The sequence below is a fragment of the Pholis gunnellus genome, assembly GCF_910591455.1.
Source record: "Pholis gunnellus genome assembly, chromosome: 12".
NCBI classification, from domain to species: Eukaryota; Metazoa; Chordata; class Actinopteri; order Perciformes; family Pholidae; genus Pholis; species Pholis gunnellus.
The window spans coordinates 6,001,547-6,022,984 of NC_136539.1; the positions used below are offsets into that span (position 1 = coordinate 6,001,547).

Sequence of the window (21,438 nt, forward strand, 5' to 3'; positions counted from 1 at the left end):
CTTGACGAAGAGGGGGCCACTGCTGTTGCTACATCCAGTCGTGAGGGCACCACCGATATTGCTCAGAGAGAGAAGGGTCATGCTTCACTTCATAACATGGAGAAAATACAAACAAACTGTTTTAAAATGAGAATAACCTCAGAAAACTTGACACAGCAGAGCATATTAACACAACCTACACATTCAACATAAATTACTAAATGAACAAGTCCAACACAAAAGGGCATGGAGAACAACATGGGCTATGGAATATAGTGTAGTACAATATAAACACAAACAAAGGAATTAGTATTAAAGTATTAATTATTAAACATGAATCATTATCCATGTGGGGCTCTGTGGAGCTCATGGCAGGTTGCTACATGTCTTGCTGTCAGTCGACAGCAGTCCTCCCTCTCTCCCAGTAGGGTGGAGCAGGAATGCTCTTATTATTTCTGCATCGGTCTCTAGCCCATAAGAACCCTTAAAGGGGCCGCACACAATGGATGGAGAATGGACCTGACGGCGTCAACTTTTGAGTTGTTTACTTGTTTTATTAGTCTCTCTCATCTGACTGGGCGGAGCTGCCACCTCTCCTAAAGAATCTTCTTATATCCATCTGGTCAATGAATTGGATGTGCATCATTTACTTTCAGCTAAACTCCTTGGCTATAATCCTGGCTGTCGTTAACGAGAGACGTTACTTGGCAGAGTGAGAAAGCCAGCGCAGCAGCCTCCCCAAGATCCTAGTGCCCGGGGTTTATATATCGTTAAGTATGATGATAGGCTATTTGATTGTAATTTGAAGGGGGAGAAAAATAAACCAGAACGCATGTTAGAGTTATAAATAACTTAATGCCAAATTATTTGCGGGGGGGCTGAAGAACATTTTAGGGGGGCTTGGTCACAACTCTGATTAAGTGAAATTATATTGATATTTGATTTTGAGATTGCAACTTCCGTAATTTACCTTTTACTTTCATCCAGAATTTTTTTTTTTTATGGCTACACTGAAAGGCTATTTTTTATTAAGCAAGTAAAAAAAGTAAATGAAAAAATAGACACATTTGTGATGACTGATGGGAAGTTCTTTTCTCTTTTTTGCTTTGAGGGGTATTAGGTTCCGTCTATTTCCTTCAATTCTGTTCACAAAAATTCAACTCAATAATAGTAACAGTAATTATTAACTGCCATATCTCTTGAATGTAATATTCCATGGCAACAAAATTCTGCAAAGTCTGAAGCATTTGATACAATTTCACCTGTAGGTGGCACTAAAAGATGTAAAACATTGGCGTTTACAAGCAGCTTGCAGAAGCACCTTACAGCTTGCAGCTGTCACACACACATTGTCTTTAGAAAATGCACATTTCAGTTCACTCTACATTCTGTGGGTCAGTGATTTTTAACTGTGCAGCAGCTTATAGTTACCGCGAGCAAACGCCAGAGGTAATAATAATGCAACTGCGTCCTTTTACTTCATCCGAACATGCATTATGGAACTATAACCACAAAACTCTGACTCAGCATAACACAGGCAGTCAGCTGCACAGCAATGCTGCTTCAAACTGGTGTGTGTGTGTGTGTGTGTGTGTGTGTGTGTGTGTGTGTGTGTGTGTGTGTGTGTGTGTGTGTGTGTGTTCATGGTTGAACTGCGGTAGGGAGTGAATAATATTTGAGGCTGTAATAGGCCTATGACTTAATGGTTTAGGGTATCAACTATATTGTACAAGGTTTAATAGCCTCCACAGACTAATGATTACTCTCTGCTTGTCTTACAGACTAGGTAATGAATGACCAGGGTGTCCCAGCAGCAGCCATGCAGTCACCTGTCGGTCATTGGGTTATGGCTGAGGGCGGAGGGTGGAGAGTGAATTTACTAGACTTGCGCTCACAGCAAGTAATCCTTGGCAGCAGACATCCGCGTTTTTCCAGAGGGTAATCATAAGGATGAAGGTTGACATCCATAATCATATTTTACCAAAGGAGTGGCCCGATTTGAAGCAGGTAGGCACCGAGAGACGCGAGCTCATTGAGGATCTGAGGTTTTTCTTACAGCCTGGAGCCTCCGGAGTAAATCCACACAATGTGTGGATGGTTGGGTCTGCAGCACGCAGAGCTTCTCCTTCAGTTCAATGCAATTAAAAGCCAGTAAAATAAAGTGTGCATGCTTTTCCCATTGGAGTGTCAGCAGGGAGTTTAACAGCTCACTCCATAAATCTGTGTTCACTTTGGTTAAACCTTAATCAATAGGTGGATTTGGCCTTGCTCTGCCCTGTCCTTTCTGTTATCTGTTCCTGCTCGTATGTGTTTGTCACTATGGAGGCCTGGCCTTGGCTAATGATTTCACATGTTCAGTGCCGGACAGAGATGGTCTTTCTTTTTTCCCAGGAAATGTAGCATGACAAGTCATGCCCGTCTTGTTCATGTTACCGTATAATGAGCTATGAAGTAGCTTCTCTGTTTCTTGAGATGTTTTGGCTTTGAACACATGCAAGGCCAGCGGGGTTTTTTGCGGGGTCGGGGGGGGGGGGTCAAATCAAAACTTTGTGTCTTACACTGAAATAATACTGTATTTCACCACTTCTGCATGATGTTTGATAAACATTTATTGTGTAATAGAATTGTTGTAGGATTTGGGAGAGGTACTGCTGCATACAATCTAGAGCATGTGACAGTCCTTTGAATGTAACAGTGTTATACAGCTGGGGTCTCTGACCCTCTGAAACAGAAGTGATGCATCATTTTCAGCAGCACACTTCTGAAGCTTGTCCTCGGTTCACTTTGATGAGAAGTTTTAAATAGCTGCAGCTTCTCTGTGGCATGAACAAAGCACACTGTGCTGCGGATGTGTGGGGATATGAATTTACTGGCTGCATTGCTCACGGAGATCATTGGCGACTTCATCTGTATGCAAAGGACTCAACAGCCTCAGATGGCATTCAGTTGGAGTTATCCAGGGCGTTGGAGTGGATAGTCCTGAAGGATGAAGATTGAACCCTTAGCAGATGGGATAACACAATTGAGGCTTTCCCACAGCAGGACGCGCGTTGGATACCAAACTATGTTTACTTTTATACAGATTTTGCATCTAAATGAAATACTAGAGATGTAAGATAATAAACAATTTGTTTTCCAGTATGTGTTATAAAAACAATTATTAAGTATAATCACTCTTTTGCATGTGTTTCAGAGGTATGGATATGATGGGTTTGTCCAGCTTCTCCATCACTGCAAGGTGAGTTGCTCTTTATGTTCCTGTATGCATGCACAGAGGGTACACAAGCTCTGATGCAATTGTACTGCACACAATGCTCAAGGCACAGCGGGTTACCTTCCCCCGGCTGCACCCCCACCCTGTGGACCTTTTAAAGTCCTCTACATGTGAGCAGCTGCAGGACTCAGCACGGTGCCACTGCATCAGCGGAAAGATTCCCTTCGAATACCACCGCAGCGCAGCAGAACGACGCAGGGCAGCTGCCAATGCAACGGCCGACATTGGTTGAGCTTTTGGCACCAGCGAACCGCACATAAGGACGGACGGTTGACTGTGACACATTGATGCACTCAACCGTAAACCGTGTCTGGTGATGAGCATCTGTTAGAGTCCTAATGCCAATGTTAGAACAAGATATGTGAGGATTCCAGGTCACATTGTAACACAGGTGTAGGTGCACTCAAGGCGACTGTCCAGGTGTTGTTTTGTGTCTGCATTTGAATACACCTTTATAAAGACATTTTGAATGTCAGGTGTAAATGACAGTTCACATCTCATACGTTTTCCATGAATCAGCTGTTTGCTGCCATCGTGTGGTTTTGAAGTGTTATGAAATTCCCCAAAAAGTCAGCTTGAAAGCCGGAAATAAAATGGTTAAACAAGAGCAATGTATGCTGCCATGGTGTCTGGACTCTGTGTAGGAACATTTTCAATCACAGTCAAATCAACATGGGGGGGGTGTGACTGCTGATCATGTTGTGTTTCAGGGCGAAGCAGACATGATGAAGGATGGGAAGCTGTTCAGAGTGATTCAAGAGAACTGTTGGGATGCAGACGCACGCATACGGGACATGGATCAACATGGTACATGCACAGACATGCGAGGCACCAACAAGTGCCACAGTGTTTCATCTCATTGACGCCTTTCTGTTTCTAACCCCTTCAGGAGTCACAGTTCAGGCCCTTTCCACTGTTCCTGTGATGTTCAGTTACTGGGTAAGCGCACATTAAGCAACGTGGATCAAAAACAGTGCAGCTATTATGTTTTATTGCTGTGTGGTTTACTGCGCCCCCAAATTACTGGGAGTTGCATCTGTTCACTCTTGCTGAAACATGAGAAAAATTACATTAAAACACCACAGCGGCTTATTGTCTGCAAGGCTGCTTCACTGTCTTTATCCTTCTTCAGCCAGAGTAGCACAAACACTAGGATGAAGAATTAATTATTCAAATTGTATTTAGTAAAACTTTCTATGACGCCCATACTTGTAATGCATTATAATGTGCTTATAGCACTGAGTAAATTATAAGCACACATAAATATTGATAATGCTTTATAACAATAATCATAAAGCATTTCATTAGGCCTAATAACGTAAAATATCATATTACTTCATCATTGCTCACTGACATTGTTTTGCAAGGACCACAGTGTATTATAATTCCCATTGTTGTAATAGATATTAAATCACTGTTCGAATGCATTATAATGTGATTATAAGTCATTATAAATGGCCATTGTTTGCTTTAAGTCAAGTAAACTACAGTGACCACTTTAAGTGACCTATAATACTATAGTGCATTAAATCTATGACAATAATAATACACTATGACCCTTGCAAAAAAAGATGCAATTACACGCATTATAAGTATGTTTATAATGCATTATAGAAATGGGCATCATAGAAGTGGTTACCTTTCAGATATATTTACCTATTCTCATCTTATTTTTGGATTACAGGCCAAACCTCATGACACACTGGATCTCTGTGTCCTTTTAAATGACGATCTGGCCCGGACAGTGCGCAGTCACCCCAAGAGGTTCGTGGGCCTGGGCACTCTGCCCATGCAAGCCCCCGACTTGGCCGTGCTGGAGATGAGGCGCTGTGTGAAGGAGCTGGGCTTCCCTGGGGTGCAGATTGGCTCACGGATCAACAACTGGGACCTCAACGCTGCTGAACTCTTTCCTTTCTATGCTGTGAGACTTTGAATATTGCAGTATACATGTTCATGTGATGACATAATGTTTCTGGTAGTTTCAAATTGTTCACTGGTTTGACTGATTTCACACTTTGTATTCAGAGGGTGAAGCGCTCGTTCACGTAGAATTGCTGATCTTGCGGTGTGTCTTCTATGCAGGCAGCGGAGGAGCTGGGCTGCTCCATATTTGTCCACCCGTGGGACATGCAGACAGATGGGAGGATGGCTAAGTATTGGCTGCCCTGGCTGGTAGGTGAGGGAGATGGAGAAGGAACAGGAGATATTATAGAGAGAGAGATTATAACACGCCCCTCCCTCAAGTCAATAGAAAATAAAATACACTTTTCTTGTTAAGGTAACTTCTTTGGGGCTGAAATGGAACCATGTTTAGTTATCTGTGCATATAAAAACAGAACAATGGCAAAAGTGCAGTTACAGTATTTCTTAAAATGTTAGATGGTCATCAAATCCAAATATCGTATTTTTCCATGTGCCTTTAAAAAATGATTTGATGTCCTTACATAAAATGTATTGTTTTTATTTTCCACTTCAACTTATTTAAATCTTTTAAGCTATTTCAGTCCTGATGACTGCCAAATATTCATACTTTTTAACCCTTCAAATGCCATTTTGTTTACAAAATGCCACTGTGGGTTTGAGAGAAGATTTGTATACACATTTGTTTTTTGTGCAGTGTCTGATTTCAAAAAGAAAAAGGCCTTCTCTGCTATAAAAACATATTTTTACATTATTTTCCACTTTCACAGAGCTACGTTTTTTAACCAACTTCAGTCTTGAGCATAATCAGTGGGATATGTCAATGAATAGCGGCAACAATGATTTTGATGCATTGTATTATTAAACAAGTGCTCCATCAGCTTACTTTATACTCGCCGAAGTGAAGCCGACGTGAGGCCCCTGGGAACCATGAAAACAGCGTGAGGCCCTTGGGAACCATGAAAACAGCATGTATTTGCCCCATAGAGCCAACATGACGAAAACATGTCTCAATTGTGATTAAAGCCATTGGTAACCATTAATGCTTTACTTTTAAATGTTGCTTCTGCCACTTAAACTGTCTTATAATAACAAGACACTTCATGAATGTACTTTAGAAAGGAGAGGTTATGTTTTGTTGTCTTTTCCATCCCAAAGGCATGCCGACAGAGACAACCATGGCCATTTGCTCGATGATATTCGGAGGAGTCTTGGAGAGATTTCCGAAATTGAAAGTTTGTTTTGCACACGGAGGTAAAGATCAGATGTCACAGCAGAGAAATACAAGTGTCAACTTCATTTTTGTATTACTTAATGCTCAATTACAGATACTGTTTGACCCTTATTGCTCATGTTCATTTGGTTAGGTGGCTCTTTTCCATTCACCGTTGGCAGAATTGAACACGGCCACAAAGTCCGCCCCGACCTGTGTGCAGTGGACAACAAGATCAGTCCGAGGAAATACCTTGGTTCTTTCTACACTGACTCCCTAGTTCACGATCCCATCGCCCTGAAGCTGCTCATTGATGTTATTGGAAAAGTGAGCTTGTATTCTTTTTATTTTTCTATTATACTATATTTATCCCTTTTAAGGGGGAAATTTGTCTCTACATTTGACCCATCCCTGTATCAGGGAGCAGTGGGCTGCCCATGACAGGCGCCCGGGGAAATTCAGCATTCACTCAACACACACACACACTGAGAAGAGTGTTGCCAGTTTAGAGCTTGGCGAGTGTGTGGGTAGATACTGTGGATGTTCACTACATGTTTGGCGCTATAGCGTAGTTTTCCAAGTTAACGTGCACGTATTCCTCTTTCAGGATAAAGTGATGCTGGGAACAGACTATCCATTCCCGCTGGGAGAGCTGCAGCCTGGATCCCTGATCGAGTCGATGGATGAATTTGATGACACGCTGAAGGTAACAACATTTTCCTCTCCTTCATTTTGACAGTGCTGCTGCCTCAGTACTGCTGTATAACACGTAGCCAGGTAGAGCATACTTAGCAGTAGTGCAAAGGGCACAGCACTATTAGTCTTTGGCAGAATGTTTCAACCATTTTAAATATCTTTGATTCTGCTTCCAAAATGTAATTGCATGAATTAATAAGTTTTAAAAACTAACTGCAAGTCCAATCGAGTAGTCAACATGGCGTGTACTCTTTTGTTTTGCAGGATAATTTGCTTGCTGGAAATGCAGTGGAATTCCTGGGCCTGAACCGAGAGCAATTTGAGTGACATGGAAATCTGAGATACAATGCCACACCCAGTGATTCAGTGTAAATGCTTTATACAAATGTTCATATTTGGATGATTAAAACACATGTCCTCTTACCCGTGGTGCTATTCGTCAATCTAGATGGTTTTGGTGTGAATTGCTTAGTTTTGGAGATATCAGTAGAGATGTGTGCATTCTCTCCACTAAAATGTGACTATATAGCATTCGGCTCGCGGCGCTGTCAGTGCCAAGAATGGCAATCAAATAGCATCATAAAGGCCATAAAAGGATAAGAAAGAAAGCTCTTATCATTCAGTGTTTTCAGGGACACATTTGCAGTCAATACCAGTATTACAAAGAACATGCATGCGAGGTTGCTCCAGATGCCTTTCATACTTATATTCCTGAAAAGTCCTCTCTTGTTAAAGTGATCCCTCACTTTTTGAAAATGAATATACTTTAATTGCTCAAAGAAACTGCACTAAAATGAGCTCTAGTTCAAAGGAAACTATAGTTTGGAGGGATCTTTAAGGCGGTCCTGAAAATGCTCCACTTCCTCCATTGAGTTAAACGGACACTGGGTACTGTACTGGGTCAGTCACTTCGATTTATTGGCCAGTTGTGTGTAGCTTGTTGGTGAGATAGTTTTCTCTGGCAATGAATTGGTCTTGCTGGTGTTTCATGTTCTCCAGTAAGCTCATAATATGAACTTGAGCAGCTATTAAAAAAAGAACATTAGAATAAAGGTTACAAACTTCTTTGGACAACTGATTAAGACAGATTTCACGAAAAATATGGAAACAGCAAGTTTTCTTCTTTTCTTTTTAACTGTACGCAGCAATGAAAGATGACCCGAAGAAAAGAATGCAAAGAATCACAAAATATCTCTTCTTACGTTCTAGCTTAAACTACAAGCCAAGAATAGGAACAATAAATGGAATCCCTTTAAAATACTCAATACTACAATTCCAGTAATACAAACCTAATATTCATATTAGCTTGGATTAAATGTGGCAGTGTGAGTGTTGCATGCAATATATGTGGTATACAATTAACAATTGTTAACATTTTAAAAAAGTGAAAGGATAAAAAAAAAAGGTTCAATTTGACTCTCATAGCCGTTTGAGCTATTGCTCACCAGAGCAGCCAATGGTGTCTGATCTACACCTTCTCCCGGCCAAGTAGGTCTGTACACCTGGCTTGCAGAAGGTGTATGCTCTCCTGCTGGTCTTCTATTTTCCAATCGTGGAGGTGATGGAGAGAGTGGAAGAGGTGGAGGAGGGGCAACAGCTGGAGTAAGGGGCAACTGTGCTGCTAGTGGTTGGACCTCTGACTGTCTTTTTTGGAGAACTTTCCTTCTCACTGTCATCATCAGAGTCCCCGAAGAAATGACTATAAAGTGGGTTAGAAAAATAATACTTGTGTCATACCATAACACTGAATGCTATTTTTAAAGTAAAGGTAAAAAAGTTCATGCAGAAAATAATGAAAAATGTATACGCATTTACTCACATCGGCTTTGGCTTCATAGGAATTTCCTCTTCTGACTTTAGATCAGATGTGCTGCAATACAGAGATTTGGCCCAATTTATCTGATTGTCTCAGGCGTACGTTGAGTTGTAGATCCACTCGAGTCTCTCCAAAAGTACCGACACTCAGTTAAAATGAAACACATTCCCAGCCATAACAACGCTTCTCCGACGCTGCATACAAATCCTTTTCCTGGCTGGGTCAGGGCTGCTAGCTGTGGGGTTGGCCGGCCATTTCTTACTGTCCAGTTTGTCCGGAAATGTCCTTCTTGAGAAAGGCGTTCCCAGTAACTCCGCCACTAAATCAGTTTCTCCTCCTCCTTCCGCCATTTGATGTTAAAAAAACAAAGCTAGGTAAAAAAAACTAAAAATGCCATAATTTCTTCCATATCTTTCCACTTGAACTCTGACTGCCACAACCTCAGTTCTGCTAGCAAGCACAAGTTTCAGTTTAGTCGCGTGCACGCCCACTGACCAATCACAGCACACTATGCACCTTGCGGCAGAGCTGCACCTGGATTCTGAGCTGCAGTAATGCTGACGTAGCTGTAGGCCAGCAGGCCGCTCTGGCACGTCAAAGAAATTCAAACTAAAGATCTGATTGGTTGAAGACTATGACAATCAACAATATCGTCCCCATTCACTTAACCTGCACATGGATTCACTGGTGAGTCTGCAGGCCTCGGGCCTCTCTTCTTACTAGAGACACAGAGGTGAAATCTGATTGGATGAAAGCTCTACTTAAAACAAGCTGCAGTGGAAGCAGAGCAACTGAGGAAGACAGTAGCTGTGCAATGAGAAAATAAGATAATGGAAAAAATATTTTTTTGACACAATATAATAATCAATACTACAACAATTTCACATTTCCAAACATCAAAAAGTGTCCAAGCATGTAATCAAAACAAAAACTCTGAGATCTCAGGAATAAATTATAAAAGAAAGAGTTGAGTTCTCAAATGTCCTACCGCCCCCCTGTGCACAAACAATGTCCAGCGAAATGGACTCCAAGTGAACTGTGATGTCCGATTCAGATGAAGATTCTCTCAGGTGAAGGTAGCCGGTAAGCTGAATGGAGATGGGGTGAGTGGTGGCAGGCAGGATGGTGGATGGACGACACCTCTGGTTCCAACGAAGAAGTTATACCAAAAAAAACAGCCAGGATATCAAATGTTCAAAGTTCTAAGAATCTCCAGGCGAAACTGCAGCTCTTCGATGATTCGTCGTACAACATTCAATTTAAAGTTGTTAACTTTATTCTATCAGAATCTAACTTATCTTTTCCCTCCTCACAACTTTTACCATACTCAAGCACAGGCGACGGAAAAAATCAAAAATCCTCTATTAAAAGACGGATTATCACTTCTATCGATCTCTGTGTATGGAGAAACAAAGATCGTATATTAAGGATCAGATTGACTCTCCTAGCACTTTTCTGTGTACAGAAGACAAAACGGCTATGTGACCACCTGGCGACCTCACTTAAAGGGACAGTAACATAGTTCCAAAACATAATAATTAAGATCCAGATTAAATTATTATTCTGGTTACAATATCATTAAAACTACTAGTGTTAGAAAGTTAAACAGGTTATAATTCGCTCTCAAATGTGTCTTTAAGTTGCTGTGAAAAACATTTCCCTCAAACAACTGTGTGTATTAAAGTTTCTTACCTAAACTGCAGGCGCTGGTCCGTCTGCAGGGGTCGACAGCGTTGACGCGTCCGTTCTACATTACCTCCTCACAGTTTAGCCCTTTCAGCGAGGTTAAAGCTCTGAGGATGACATCGCCAACAAGTAAATCGCCAAATAACGTCCACCAATCCGCTTAGATATACATGTGACCAGGTAATACGCAATGCGCAAGACCCAGAATAAACTGGAACTAGAGACTGACATACAGAAAATATAGATTTTATTGACAATGCATGGCTTAGAAGACTTGTCTATTCAATCAATGCATAAATCAAAACAACCGAACAGGAAAAGAAACATACGTGGGGCTAAACTGCACCATCAGGGAGGTCAGTGTAGAGTTAGGTTTAAATAGAGGAATTTGTCACAGAAAATGTGGAAAATTATGACTAAACCACTGCACACAATCCAAAATCAAATCAAATGTACCTACGCACAGCACACTAAGGTAACTCAAACAACATAAGATATGTATGCAAGAAGCCAACTCTACCATCCCCTTTGACACAGCACAAAGCCCCACAAGAAAATAAAGAAAATGGCCCAGTCAATTGATCTGTTGATCCCAAAAACCAAAATAATAAGTATAGGAAAAACAGTGGTTGGCTCCTCTTGTGTCTCTGTTTAAAACTAAAAAGAAACATTACATTATACAAAAAGGAACCTTTACACAAACATTTGATAGAACATGCAATATAAAGGTAATTATCTACCTTTCTAGACCACCGTCCCCTCCAGCAGATAACACATTTGTAACCATTATCTCACACACCTTTGATTTAATGCTATGACCTAAAAAGAATACATAATGTTTCTACAATTTCACACTTAACATCATGCTTTTAAACATATTTTTAAAAAGGAAAGAAAGAGAGCCAATCAGTCACCAAACAAAGGCTGGCCTCGAGGCTGATCAGCTGTTCGCTCAGGTTTGTCTGAGTTCAGGAGGAAAAGCCCAGGTGAACTTCCCACCCCCACCCCCCCCTTTTTACTTTTTTTTTTAGAAAACTTTATTTAATTTACATCAGATCTACAGTTCCACAGATACATGTGTGATTCACAAACACAAAGACAGAAAGGTGCTGTGTGCTTGGGTCAAAAGTCCAACAAATGCCACGGGAGGGACCGGCTCTTATCAATAGTCCTCCTCCTCCTGAGTTCAGTGACTATATGTTTCACCACCATGTTGCCGTCCATTACAGTCTGCTTTATTACCATTATACATCTGGTTTTACCATCTTTTACCAGCTATACCATTATAAAGCTGTTTACAATGTGAATACAAAAATCAATATTGGTGAAAGAAAAGGCCATCTCTTGTTACAAAACAGCATCAGAATATGTAATACTGTAAGGATGCCTGTGGGATGGATACCGATTAGATACCGAGGGAACATAACCAACCAATCACCACCACACGCTGCTCTCACTGCCGAAGAAGTCGTGTTTTCCTGTGCGACACGGACGTCACATCCGTTTTCTCGATGCTGAATGTTGGAGTGCAATGGCGGCGTGCCGGGGATCCTCGTCGAAATGGTTTTTCACCCGGGAGCAGCTCGAAACCACGCCGTCCCGCCGTTGTGGAGTAGAACCAGACAGGGAACTCTCCTACCGACAACAAGCGGCGAATCTGATCCAAGATATGGGCCAGAGACTCAACGTGTATCCTTTGTAAACAAACTTCTCCCTCGACCAGGCTGGAAGTAGACATGGCGCTAAGGCAGACCGTCGCAGCGGGCCCGATACCACGAGCTAATGTTAAACTGAGTGCTTAGTTTAAGCTGCAAGTGTCGTGAATCTTCGACTTATTATGTTTTGCCTTTGTGTTTCTGAAAATACCGTTTTACTGTGGAGCTCTTAACCTGGAATCTCGCTGTATACTGTTTATGTTTAACGATAGCTATGAGCTAATATAGCACGCTAGCTAGCCAGCCGTGGGTCGGCGTTCAAAAGGCCATTAGGCGAGTTTGCAGCTGTTGCTAGCCCCTTGCCCGCTAAACGTCTTTACCCCTCAGTCTGGTCGAGCTTAATAACCAGAAAACGAGGTGTTAACTTCGCATACGTAAGCTGAGGTTTAAAGTTAAGCGACACGTTCTTATTATTTAGTCAGCGCCATCATAAAGCTAGCGCAAATCACGTTAGCGTTAACTAGCCTGCTGTACAAAGTGTCCTTTGCTCAACTTGAAACTTTTTCTTTCATTTTACTCGGGCCGTTGCTTCTTTTAAACATTTGTTTCGTGCTAATACGCTCAATAACGTGTGATAGAATGGCATATAGTTAGTTTGTTGACTCTGTTCTTGGCAGCTTAAGTTGCACTCACTCAAACATTTCCCTTGACCCAAACTCCAGCTCTCAATTAACAATAAATACAGCCATTGTTTACATGCATAGATTTTATATGCACCACTCTTTCACCAAATTCCATAGGAATGTAAGTATTCTGTTGCATAATTTCACTGTTACCTACAATCACATGTTGGGTAAAATGTTCCAGAAATCGCAGATGCGTGACTATGAGAAATGTCTTCGTGCATTTTGTGCAGATAATATCTCCAACCACTTTATTCTTGGCCGCGAAAGTGGAAGAGCAACCTCGGAAACTCGAACATGTGATCAAAGTGGCACACGCTTGCCTCAATCCCCAAGAACCACCTCTCGACACGAAGAGTAATGTAAGTTCAGGAAGATCTACATATTGTATGGTTGAGAGTACTCCCCCCCCCCCCCCCCCTTTCTACATCTGACCTTCCAGTTCTCTCAGTGGTCATGGTTTTCCCTATGTTTAACTGGCTGTGCCAAATTCCTTTGCCCCCTACAAAGGGCTTTATTTTAACTGCCATGGCCTGCTGTCGGGGTGTACCACACGCCTACACCTCCCAAGGCTTTCAAACAATAGTAAATAGTAAAATGAGCCTCTCTGTTTTGGAGTTTTTGGCCATTTGAAATCAGTTGTTAGGGGGAGAGATTAATAGACTCATTACAATTGTGTTGTAATGACTGTCTATCAAACTTCAGGCATACCTCCAGCAAGCTCAAGAGCTGGTGATACTTGAATCCATAGTGCTGCAGACCCTGGGTAAGTAGTGGTGACTGGAGTGGATGACTTGAGAGAGATATAGCGTTTTATCATTATCTTTGGCTTATTTTCATCAGTGCGGGAGTAGTGCTATTGATCACTGTTGACTGTATTCGTCACAGCCTGTTAAGTGAAATGTGTTATCAGCTGCTGTATGGGTATCTTGTCACTTGCATATTTTCAGGAAATCATGTAAAGGTGACATGTCATTCTGTCATTACAGACACTGGTCACGAAACATGGTATTGATTTGACTGTGGAATCTTTCTCTCTCACACATGTAGTCTCCATTTCACTGCCGAGCCACATTTTGTTGATTTGCGCTCGCTTGTTTATTAAGTTCACTACTTTCATCCAAAGAGAAAGTGATTAATTTGTAACATGCATATATGAATATACCAAATGGTTCCACTATTAATGTTTACCAAATCGATACCTAGTGGAATCTGACTTTACGGCCCTAAAATGCATCACTTGGTGTGTTTTTCGTTTAATCATAAAATGACATGTCACCTCCCAACTGTGTCTCTGTGTTGAACTCACCTGTCATGTATTTTGTTCCAGGCTTTGAAATTACTATTGATCACCCACACACTGATGTGGTGAAATGTTCCCAGCTAGTGCGAGGTAGAGGCTTCCTTCTTTGCTCTTTGTGCCCTCTGCTCTGATTTGTCCCACCTCAAACATGGGTGGGGAGGGGGGTGAAAACCGTGCTGACTTAATGGTTACATAACCACACACACGCACACACACCTTGCTCTTTTGATGGCCTTTATGAGTTCATTCTATGAAACAGCACATACACATTTGCTGATGCTTATTCAGCCAAGTCCAAGACTGAATTGTATTTATTCTTTTGGGGGATTTGCCATTTTAAATATGATAAACGGACCCCCTTAAATAATGCTTATGGTTGACACGGCTAAATCAGAGGTTCTGGCTTAATGCATAAAAATCATCCAGCTTGCTGCAAGTGTCAAAAATGTAGCAAGAGTCTGTGCCGAGTGTTGTTTTTCTTTTGTCTTGGCCTTGGCTTAATCAGTGCAACATTCACTTCCTGACCTAATGATGAAGATATGCTTTGGGCTTGCAAAGATGCTAATCCTTCTCCCCCTTCCCTCCTGTTCTTTTTTTCTGTCTCTTCTCTCACAGCAAGCAAGGATCTGGCACAGACTTCCTATTTCATGGCTACCAACAGGTTGTTATCCTGCCCCTCCTTTGTTGCACTTTGACTGCACACCATAGCTTCCTGTAATGCAGGTTACCCTTTCAGTGTCCAACGGGCCCTACTTGCGCTGGTGGTTGTTGGGATGCTTGCCTCCTGCCCCTCGGCTCCCCTCCCCCGTTCAAAGGGAGCGGGACAGGGTGGCTCGTAGCGTTACCGGCCCCAGTCGCAGTGCGGTGTATTGTACAAGGGACCACGTGTTGGCACAGATGGGTTGAATGCAAGGTGTGAAGTGTAGTGGTGCGCTTGAAACCCACATGTTTGTTCGGTTGCGAAAAAGTGCATAATTCTAAAAGAAAGACACTTTGGTAGCCTGAATAGCAGCTAAAGATTTCACAGATGTAAACATTTCTCGTAGAGGTCCTTCCGGTAAGTACCACAAATACATTTTTTAAATGTTCTTTTTCATATCCATTTGTTCAAATTGCATTATCTTCTGCAATATTTTCCTGTTTTTAAATGCACATGTTTTCTAGCTTTTCTACAACATTCTTTAGTATAAGAAGCTTATGTTAAACCTGTGACAAGAAAAACATAATCGCGACCCATTAAGGACCTACAGAATATGTAATAATGAGTATAGCTGTTTGAGTACGTCTCATACTGATCAAAATGCATTAGGGGATTATGATTTATTCTAAAGCGAGGGCAAAATATTCTTCTTGACGTGTCTTGTAGTCGGAAAACTGGGTCCTTAACGGGTTTGGTTATAGTTACCAGTGAGGGAATGGAATTCACTTTACTTCCAATAAGTTGACAATGTCTGGATGCAGAATGTGAGTGGCGTTTTAAGTATTGCTCTGAGCTGGCACTTACCCAGAGTGCAGACATGACCGTTCATGAAATTATTGTAAATGTCGGCGGTGACTGATAGCTTTGTTTACGGCCGCTGTAATCCGACAGACCAGACTCCAGACGTTGTACTTGTTACACGGTTACCATCCAGCTCTTTCCTAATGTCTTTTTAAAATGCAGTGATGCAAGGCAAAATTATGGCTAGTTCTTTTTTTTTTGTTTCACACAGCTTCATGCTGTTGTTAGTGACGTTGAATCTAGCTAAATCACGGATTAGGTTTTTCTTGAGGATGTTTACTTTCATCCAGTAAGATTTAATACAAATGTTCACGGCATAAGTCTGTGATCTGTGATTGTGAAGAACCTACTTTCAATCTAAAAACAACAACCATGATGTGTGTTTTATATTAGCTGATTCATACTTGGTTCACCATAGGGAAGCTAGCAAAGAACCAAAGTTCAGTGGTGCAGACGCAGTTTGCATCTGAAAATCCCATTTATCTAACATTGTTACTTTTGATACGATATGAATATGTTTTCCTGTGTAATTATGATCTAAGCTTGCATTACTCCACCCAATTTCCTTTTTTGCAGGACAATGTTGCACGTTTTTTAGTCCATCATAGGTCAGATTGGCTTTGATATTTATATTTAGTAAGGCTCTTAGTGTTGAGACCACTCCAGTGTACCCCTAAAACCGTCCGCACCGGTGCCATGTTGTATCCATTGAGCTGCAGGGCCCACTAGGTTTATTCCCTTCAAAACAGACCCAGAGTCCCACGCAGAGAGGGTTGTAGGAGCAGCCCCTCGTCTGTCACATGTGTTGCCCCAGTGTTCAGTGTTTCACAATGGGACTACACTTAGCTACCACACATGGCCCCCTCACCTTTTGTTTCGACATTTAAACCAGACAGGTTCCTCGGAAACAAAAATAGTTTTCACATGACACTATTCAATGCTTGTCTTTTTAAATCCCACTGTGAATTGTGTCCTTACATGAATCGTAAAGTAAATGGACATCATGTCTATTGTGACCTGGTTTAATGACAAACTGTTACAATGTCAGACAGTGAAATCTATAAACACCATTAAATAATGGATCATCTTTTGCAACCAATGCCTACAGAAGATTAAAACGGTCCGCTCCCTCTTGTGTTTTCTTTTCTTTTTTCTACATATGTGGGACCCATCGGGACACCGCCTGGCCTGAATCCACCCACTCACATTCCTGTACCCTCACATATGTGAAATATTCACTGTCTCACACACACACACACACACACACACACACACTCATCACACATGCATACCTTCACCGGCTATGCAGTCTACACCTCACCACCTTCTGCCTCCAGTACAAGCCCACAGTGATCTCCTGCGTGTGCATCCACCTGGCGTGCAAATGGTCCAACTGGGAGATCCCAGTTTCCACTGACGGGAAACACTGGTGGGAGTACGTGGACAACTCCGTCACCCTCGAGCTGCTGGACGGTGAGATTGAGTTGATGTGTTTTTAAATGACATGGCGGCGATTTCTCACATCTTGCTATATATTTAGGAAGGTGATAACTTGGGGAAAGGGGTCATAGAATTAAAATATGTTGAGGAGCGAGTATTAAGATAATGGAGGCCGTTGTCGGTGTCGCAGCAGAGTTTGAGGTGTTTTGATGATAACGCGCACGCCTTGTACTTTTAGAGTTGACCCACGAGTTTCTGCAGATTCTGGAGAAGACACCCAGCCGGTTAAAGAGGATACGCAACTGGAGGGTAAGATGCACTGCTGCTCTGTTTCATACATGGGAAAGACGTGTCGGGCATGCCCATTGGATTTCAACTATAGTTGAATAGTCTCAAGTATATGACCTATGAATTACACCCCAGTTTGGCAAACCACCATATAACAATGTTGGTGGCAGTGTTGCAACACAAATATTTACAGAACAGAAATCTACCCACTACATTGATTGGTTGTCTGTGTTAAACCCCCTTCAGAGGGCACACTGCCAACTGAATCAAACTCTTGCCAGCGTTACAAATCTCTTTCTATCCCCTAGGCCACACAAGCTGCCAAGAAGCCCAAGGGCGACAGCTCTCAGTTGACCGACAACTCGTTTCCCGGGCCTTCCATGCTCCATGATCATTGCGATGCACCGCTCTCCGTCAACTCCAGTTTCTCCAAAGCAAGCGGCGCTTTCACCGCCATGCCCGGCCAGTCCCTGGACACCTTGGCCGGGACGTACAACCCGGCTAGCCACAGCGAGTGGCCCCTGGTCAACCAGAGCCAAGCAGGTTACCCTCCCACCTGTATAAAACAGGAACCCCTCAGCATCCCTCTCCAAGAGCCCTCTTTGCTTCAGCATCCGTCGGCATACAGGACTGAGAAAACGCTAGACTTCATCCCTGTCAAACAGGAACCAAAGGGAGCTGGTGGGAGCGGAGCGGGAAAGCATCAGCCTCAGTCTGCCTACCCTCCGCCAGCTCAGCCTCCCCCACCGCAACCGTCTCCAGCTCAGAAGCTCTCCCTGGACAAATACAGAGAGAAACATGCTGCGGAGCTGGCGGTCTCTGGGCAGAAACGCGGTCAGGAGCAGCACGGGGGAATAATGGATTTCGATGTGAGGGGGGATGTGTTATCTTCCTCCTCTTCTACCTATGCATCCTCTTCTGCGAGCCAAGTAGACCATAGAAAGCATTCACAGCCCCACCAAGCATCCCATGGTGGCACCACCGCCTCCCCAATGAAAATCAAAGTCCCCTCCTCGACTTCAGGGCAAGATAGACGTCACCACGGTGACAAGCGGGACAAAGGCTCGCTTAAACTCCGCCTGGCCGTCCCCGGGTCTGGCGGCAGCTCCCAGCTGGATAGAAGTGGACAGCCAATCAAAGATGAACTTAAGATGAAGATAAAAGTCTCGTCGTCCGAGCGCCACAGCTCATCAGACGAGGGCGTGGCCAACAACATCAAGAGTAAACATTCCAGCCCTCTGGTGAGCAAGGAGAAACACCGTGGAGCAGATCAAAGCCTCCATCGCCACCACAAGCACAGTCACCCGCATCCACACACGCACAGCGGGAACGGTGGGGCAGGCCCGCTACGGGGCCCCCCAGGACTGATCGGCATGGACGGGACTGCGCTCCCTCCGCCCGGATCCGCCTCGTTGTCGTCATCGCGCAAGAGGGTGTACCCCGAGGCCGGCCACAACCACCACCCTTCCGCCTCATTCTCCACGTCATGCTCCAAAGTGAGCAAAATCTCCAAGGGTGGCACTGGTGCTCCAGGTACATCTTTTTCTCTCCCCTTTTCTCCTCCTGGCTCCTGTCCTGTACTGCAGTGTGTCTCGTCTGGCTTGCAGCTCTGTGGCTAACCTCCCTCCCTCCCTCCTCCTTCTCCTTCTTATTCTTGTTTCTCCTCCTCCCCTCCTGTCATACCCAGGTGGGCTGCGGACCTCTCAGCAGTACCCTCCTCCTAGCGAATCGCCACATGAAGTGGGAGAGCAGAGACACTGAGTCCACCGCTCTGCAGCCATGGCCAGCCCATGGAAATGGCAACAAACTACCCACACAGCTCAGACTATGCTCACCTCCCTGTTAAGTGCCCTAAGGAAACAACTCGTTGTCATGATAAACCCTTTACTGAAAGGCAGAAAAATAACTTGTCTTCAAAAAAAAAAAAAAAAAGATAAGTATTGTTGGACTTCTCAATTTCTGAGAGACAAGAAAGATGAAAACAGAATTATGCTTCCTGACTGTCAGATCTCTGGGCTGTGATGCTCAGTCCTGTCTTTCTGTTAGTGTTGAATCGCTGCTTGGTTCTCCTTCCTCCTCAAATGAGTCTAGGAATGTGCAAAGGTGTGTGTGTTTTCACCGCTGGGGGAAAGTCTTCCCTGCATTTCAGATCTCCACATGGGGGGAAAAAAAGTATTACAAGTACTATAAGAGGCATGGAAGGTGCACCTTTTTGTTTTTTTTTTCATTTTCGTCAATTCTTTTTTTAAACAAGTAATTTAATTGAATCACATTTCTGCGGTTGTATGGAGGAAGCCAGTGGCCAGCTGGAGATGAGTTCAAGTTATGTTTGCTGGCATTCCATTTAGTACTGTTGATGGATGCAATTATTATTTTTTTTAGGTGTAAAGTTTCATCTCCTCAATTTCTTTCTTGTTGTGATTTCTTTTTATACTTCAGTACTGTACGTATGATTTGCATGTTTCAATCATCAAAGGGATTTAAAAGGAGAATGCGTACTTGCTGTTTACAGAAAGTGGAGATAAATGTACATACGTTTTTGTATGTTTAAAGAAAAAGAAGAAAAGCTATACCATGACTACTCAGGTTTGGAGCTGCTTGTAAGTATAACAAGATAACTATAATACCTATAAAAGACTTTTATTTTGTTGATCAACGGATTGGGCATCATCGGGTGAATGATTGCAGCATTCCACTGGTGTGTGTGCGTGCGTGTGTGTGTGTGTGTGTGTGTGTGCTTCTACCAACCTTCCTACAAGGAGTGCTGTACTCTACTGTGCTTTTCCATCACAGGGAAGATCACTTGATGCCCTCAGTAACACAGGCACATCTAACACCTACTCTTCACATCAGAGCCATGCAATTTGTACCAAAAAAATATTTTTTGGGACCTATAAGTAGACCTTAAGCTAGATGCCAAAGGTTGTGCCTCAAAAGAAAAAAAAAACCTGACAGAGACAGTAGTAGTGTGCTATTAAAGTTTACATAACCCTTTTTACTTTGAAGTGCATCAGACATAATTTTATGACATGAAGCTGTAGCCCTTAGATGTCAGCAGGGGATTCATGTAAGTATTGTTAATCAGCCTTTAACATAGTCCTATATAGGAAAAAGAAAATACCCTTGTTGGCTCAGTTCTATCCCAGCAACAGTCATCAGATTAGTGACCAACTTTCAATATGCAACATGACCTGCTGAATATCCTTTATAAACCTCAAGTATCTGAAGTGTGGACGTCCCTTAAAGGTTTTGTCACTGATGTCCTCAACATTTACAGCCATGTACCTGTCCGGACACGTCTCATCACAACGGTTCATACATTAAACTCCATATTGTTCCCAGATGTAGACCTGACCGCCGCCTCTGTTCTTGACCGGGTTATTCAAAATACTTGAGCCTGAGGCCGTTTGGACCCATTACAGATCAACGGTTGGGCACAAGGAGCAAAAGCAGATGCGTACAAATAAGTCTAACCCACTCTTTACATGCTTTTTTTTTTTTCCCTTTCCATTTTAATATTACAAATAAACTTCAAAGTCGCCACTACGCTGACACAGTATGAACCTTGGTTGTTGCTATTTTATTCTGCATTATACATGTTTCTAGAGTTTAGGAGGAAAGAGACTTGTTGACTTGAATATTTGACATACTGTACATGTACTATTCCTGTACATGTACATTTTCAATATGCTGCAATATGGATTAGACACGTTTTTAACAATCTACATATATCACAAAGCAGAGAGACCTAGTTATAATTAAGGTAATTATAAGATTGGCACATTTATAAGATTTCTGTAGAAAATATAAGTGTGTTACAAAATTCGGTTAAAAGTCAGTTCACATTGTATAGGTTCTATAAAAGTTAAATGTATAAAAGTGATTCTCATATAGTTTCTTAAATGTCACCTTAAAAATGCAATTACGACTTCTTTTTTATATACTTTGTACTCTCAACCATACTGCTAGTGCATCATTGGGGAT

The 21,438-nt window shown here is 42.5% G+C and overlaps 2 protein-coding genes across 4 annotated transcripts; both read left to right on the forward strand.

The window, feature by feature from the left end:
- The first annotated feature begins 1,836 nt into the window (after positions 1–1,836).
- Positions 1,837–7,496, forward strand: acmsd (aminocarboxymuconate semialdehyde decarboxylase). Its single transcript, XM_079169740.1, has 10 exons — positions 1,837–1,986; positions 3,173–3,217; positions 3,964–4,060; positions 4,143–4,192; positions 4,938–5,174; positions 5,336–5,429; positions 6,332–6,427; positions 6,541–6,713; positions 6,994–7,092; positions 7,347–7,496. Exons 1-10 carry the CDS (start codon positions 1,930–1,932, stop codon positions 7,407–7,409), a joined length of 1,011 nt encoding a protein of 336 aa, XP_079025866.1. The 5' UTR covers positions 1,837–1,929; the 3' UTR covers positions 7,410–7,496.
- Positions 7,497–12,110: 4,614 nt separating this feature from the next.
- On the forward strand, positions 12,111–21,426 carry ccnt2a (cyclin T2a). 3 transcript variants are annotated; one of them, XM_079170383.1, is made up of 10 exons: positions 12,111–12,273; positions 12,962–13,043; positions 13,156–13,284; positions 13,628–13,688; positions 14,253–14,315; positions 14,841–14,886; positions 17,036–17,199; positions 17,405–17,475; positions 17,763–18,987; positions 19,142–21,426. In XM_079170383.1, the coding sequence occupies exons 1-10, from the start codon at positions 12,116–12,118 to the stop codon at positions 19,213–19,215; spliced, it is 2,073 nt and encodes a 690-aa protein (XP_079026509.1). In that variant the 5' UTR covers positions 12,111–12,115; the 3' UTR covers positions 19,216–21,426. The 3 variants fall into 3 exon arrangements, 2 of the variants coding, with proteins under 2 accessions (XP_079026509.1, XP_079026508.1); XM_079170382.1 differs by lacking the exon at positions 19,142–21,426 and having other exon boundaries at positions 17,763–19,131; XR_013767301.1 differs by lacking the exons at positions 17,405–17,475; positions 17,763–18,987; positions 19,142–21,426 and having other exon boundaries at positions 14,841–15,282; positions 17,036–17,166.
- The last annotated feature ends 12 nt before the right edge of the window (positions 21,427–21,438 follow it).

Excerpts from the sequence above, each read along its gene's own strand:
- acmsd (XM_079169740.1), top strand. The coding sequence starts at position 1,930 with ATGAAGGTTGACATCCATAATCATATTTTACCAAAGGAGTGGCCCGAT. Across the intron at positions 5,430-6,331 it reads TTGGCTGCCCTGGCTGGTAG|GCATGCCGACAGAGACAACC; the intron begins GTGAGGGAGATG and ends TCCATCCCAAAG. Across the intron at positions 7,093-7,346 it reads AATTTGATGACACGCTGAAG|GATAATTTGCTTGCTGGAAA; the intron begins GTAACAACATTT and ends TTTGTTTTGCAG.
- ccnt2a (XM_079170382.1), top strand. The coding sequence starts at position 12,116 with ATGGCGGCGTGCCGGGGATCCTCGTCGAAATGGTTTTTCACCCGGGAG. Across the intron at positions 13,689-14,252 it reads CATAGTGCTGCAGACCCTGG|GCTTTGAAATTACTATTGAT; the intron begins GTAAGTAGTGGT and ends ATTTTGTTCCAG. Across the intron at positions 14,316-14,840 it reads ATGTTCCCAGCTAGTGCGAG|CAAGCAAGGATCTGGCACAG; the intron begins GTAGAGGCTTCC and ends CTTCTCTCACAG.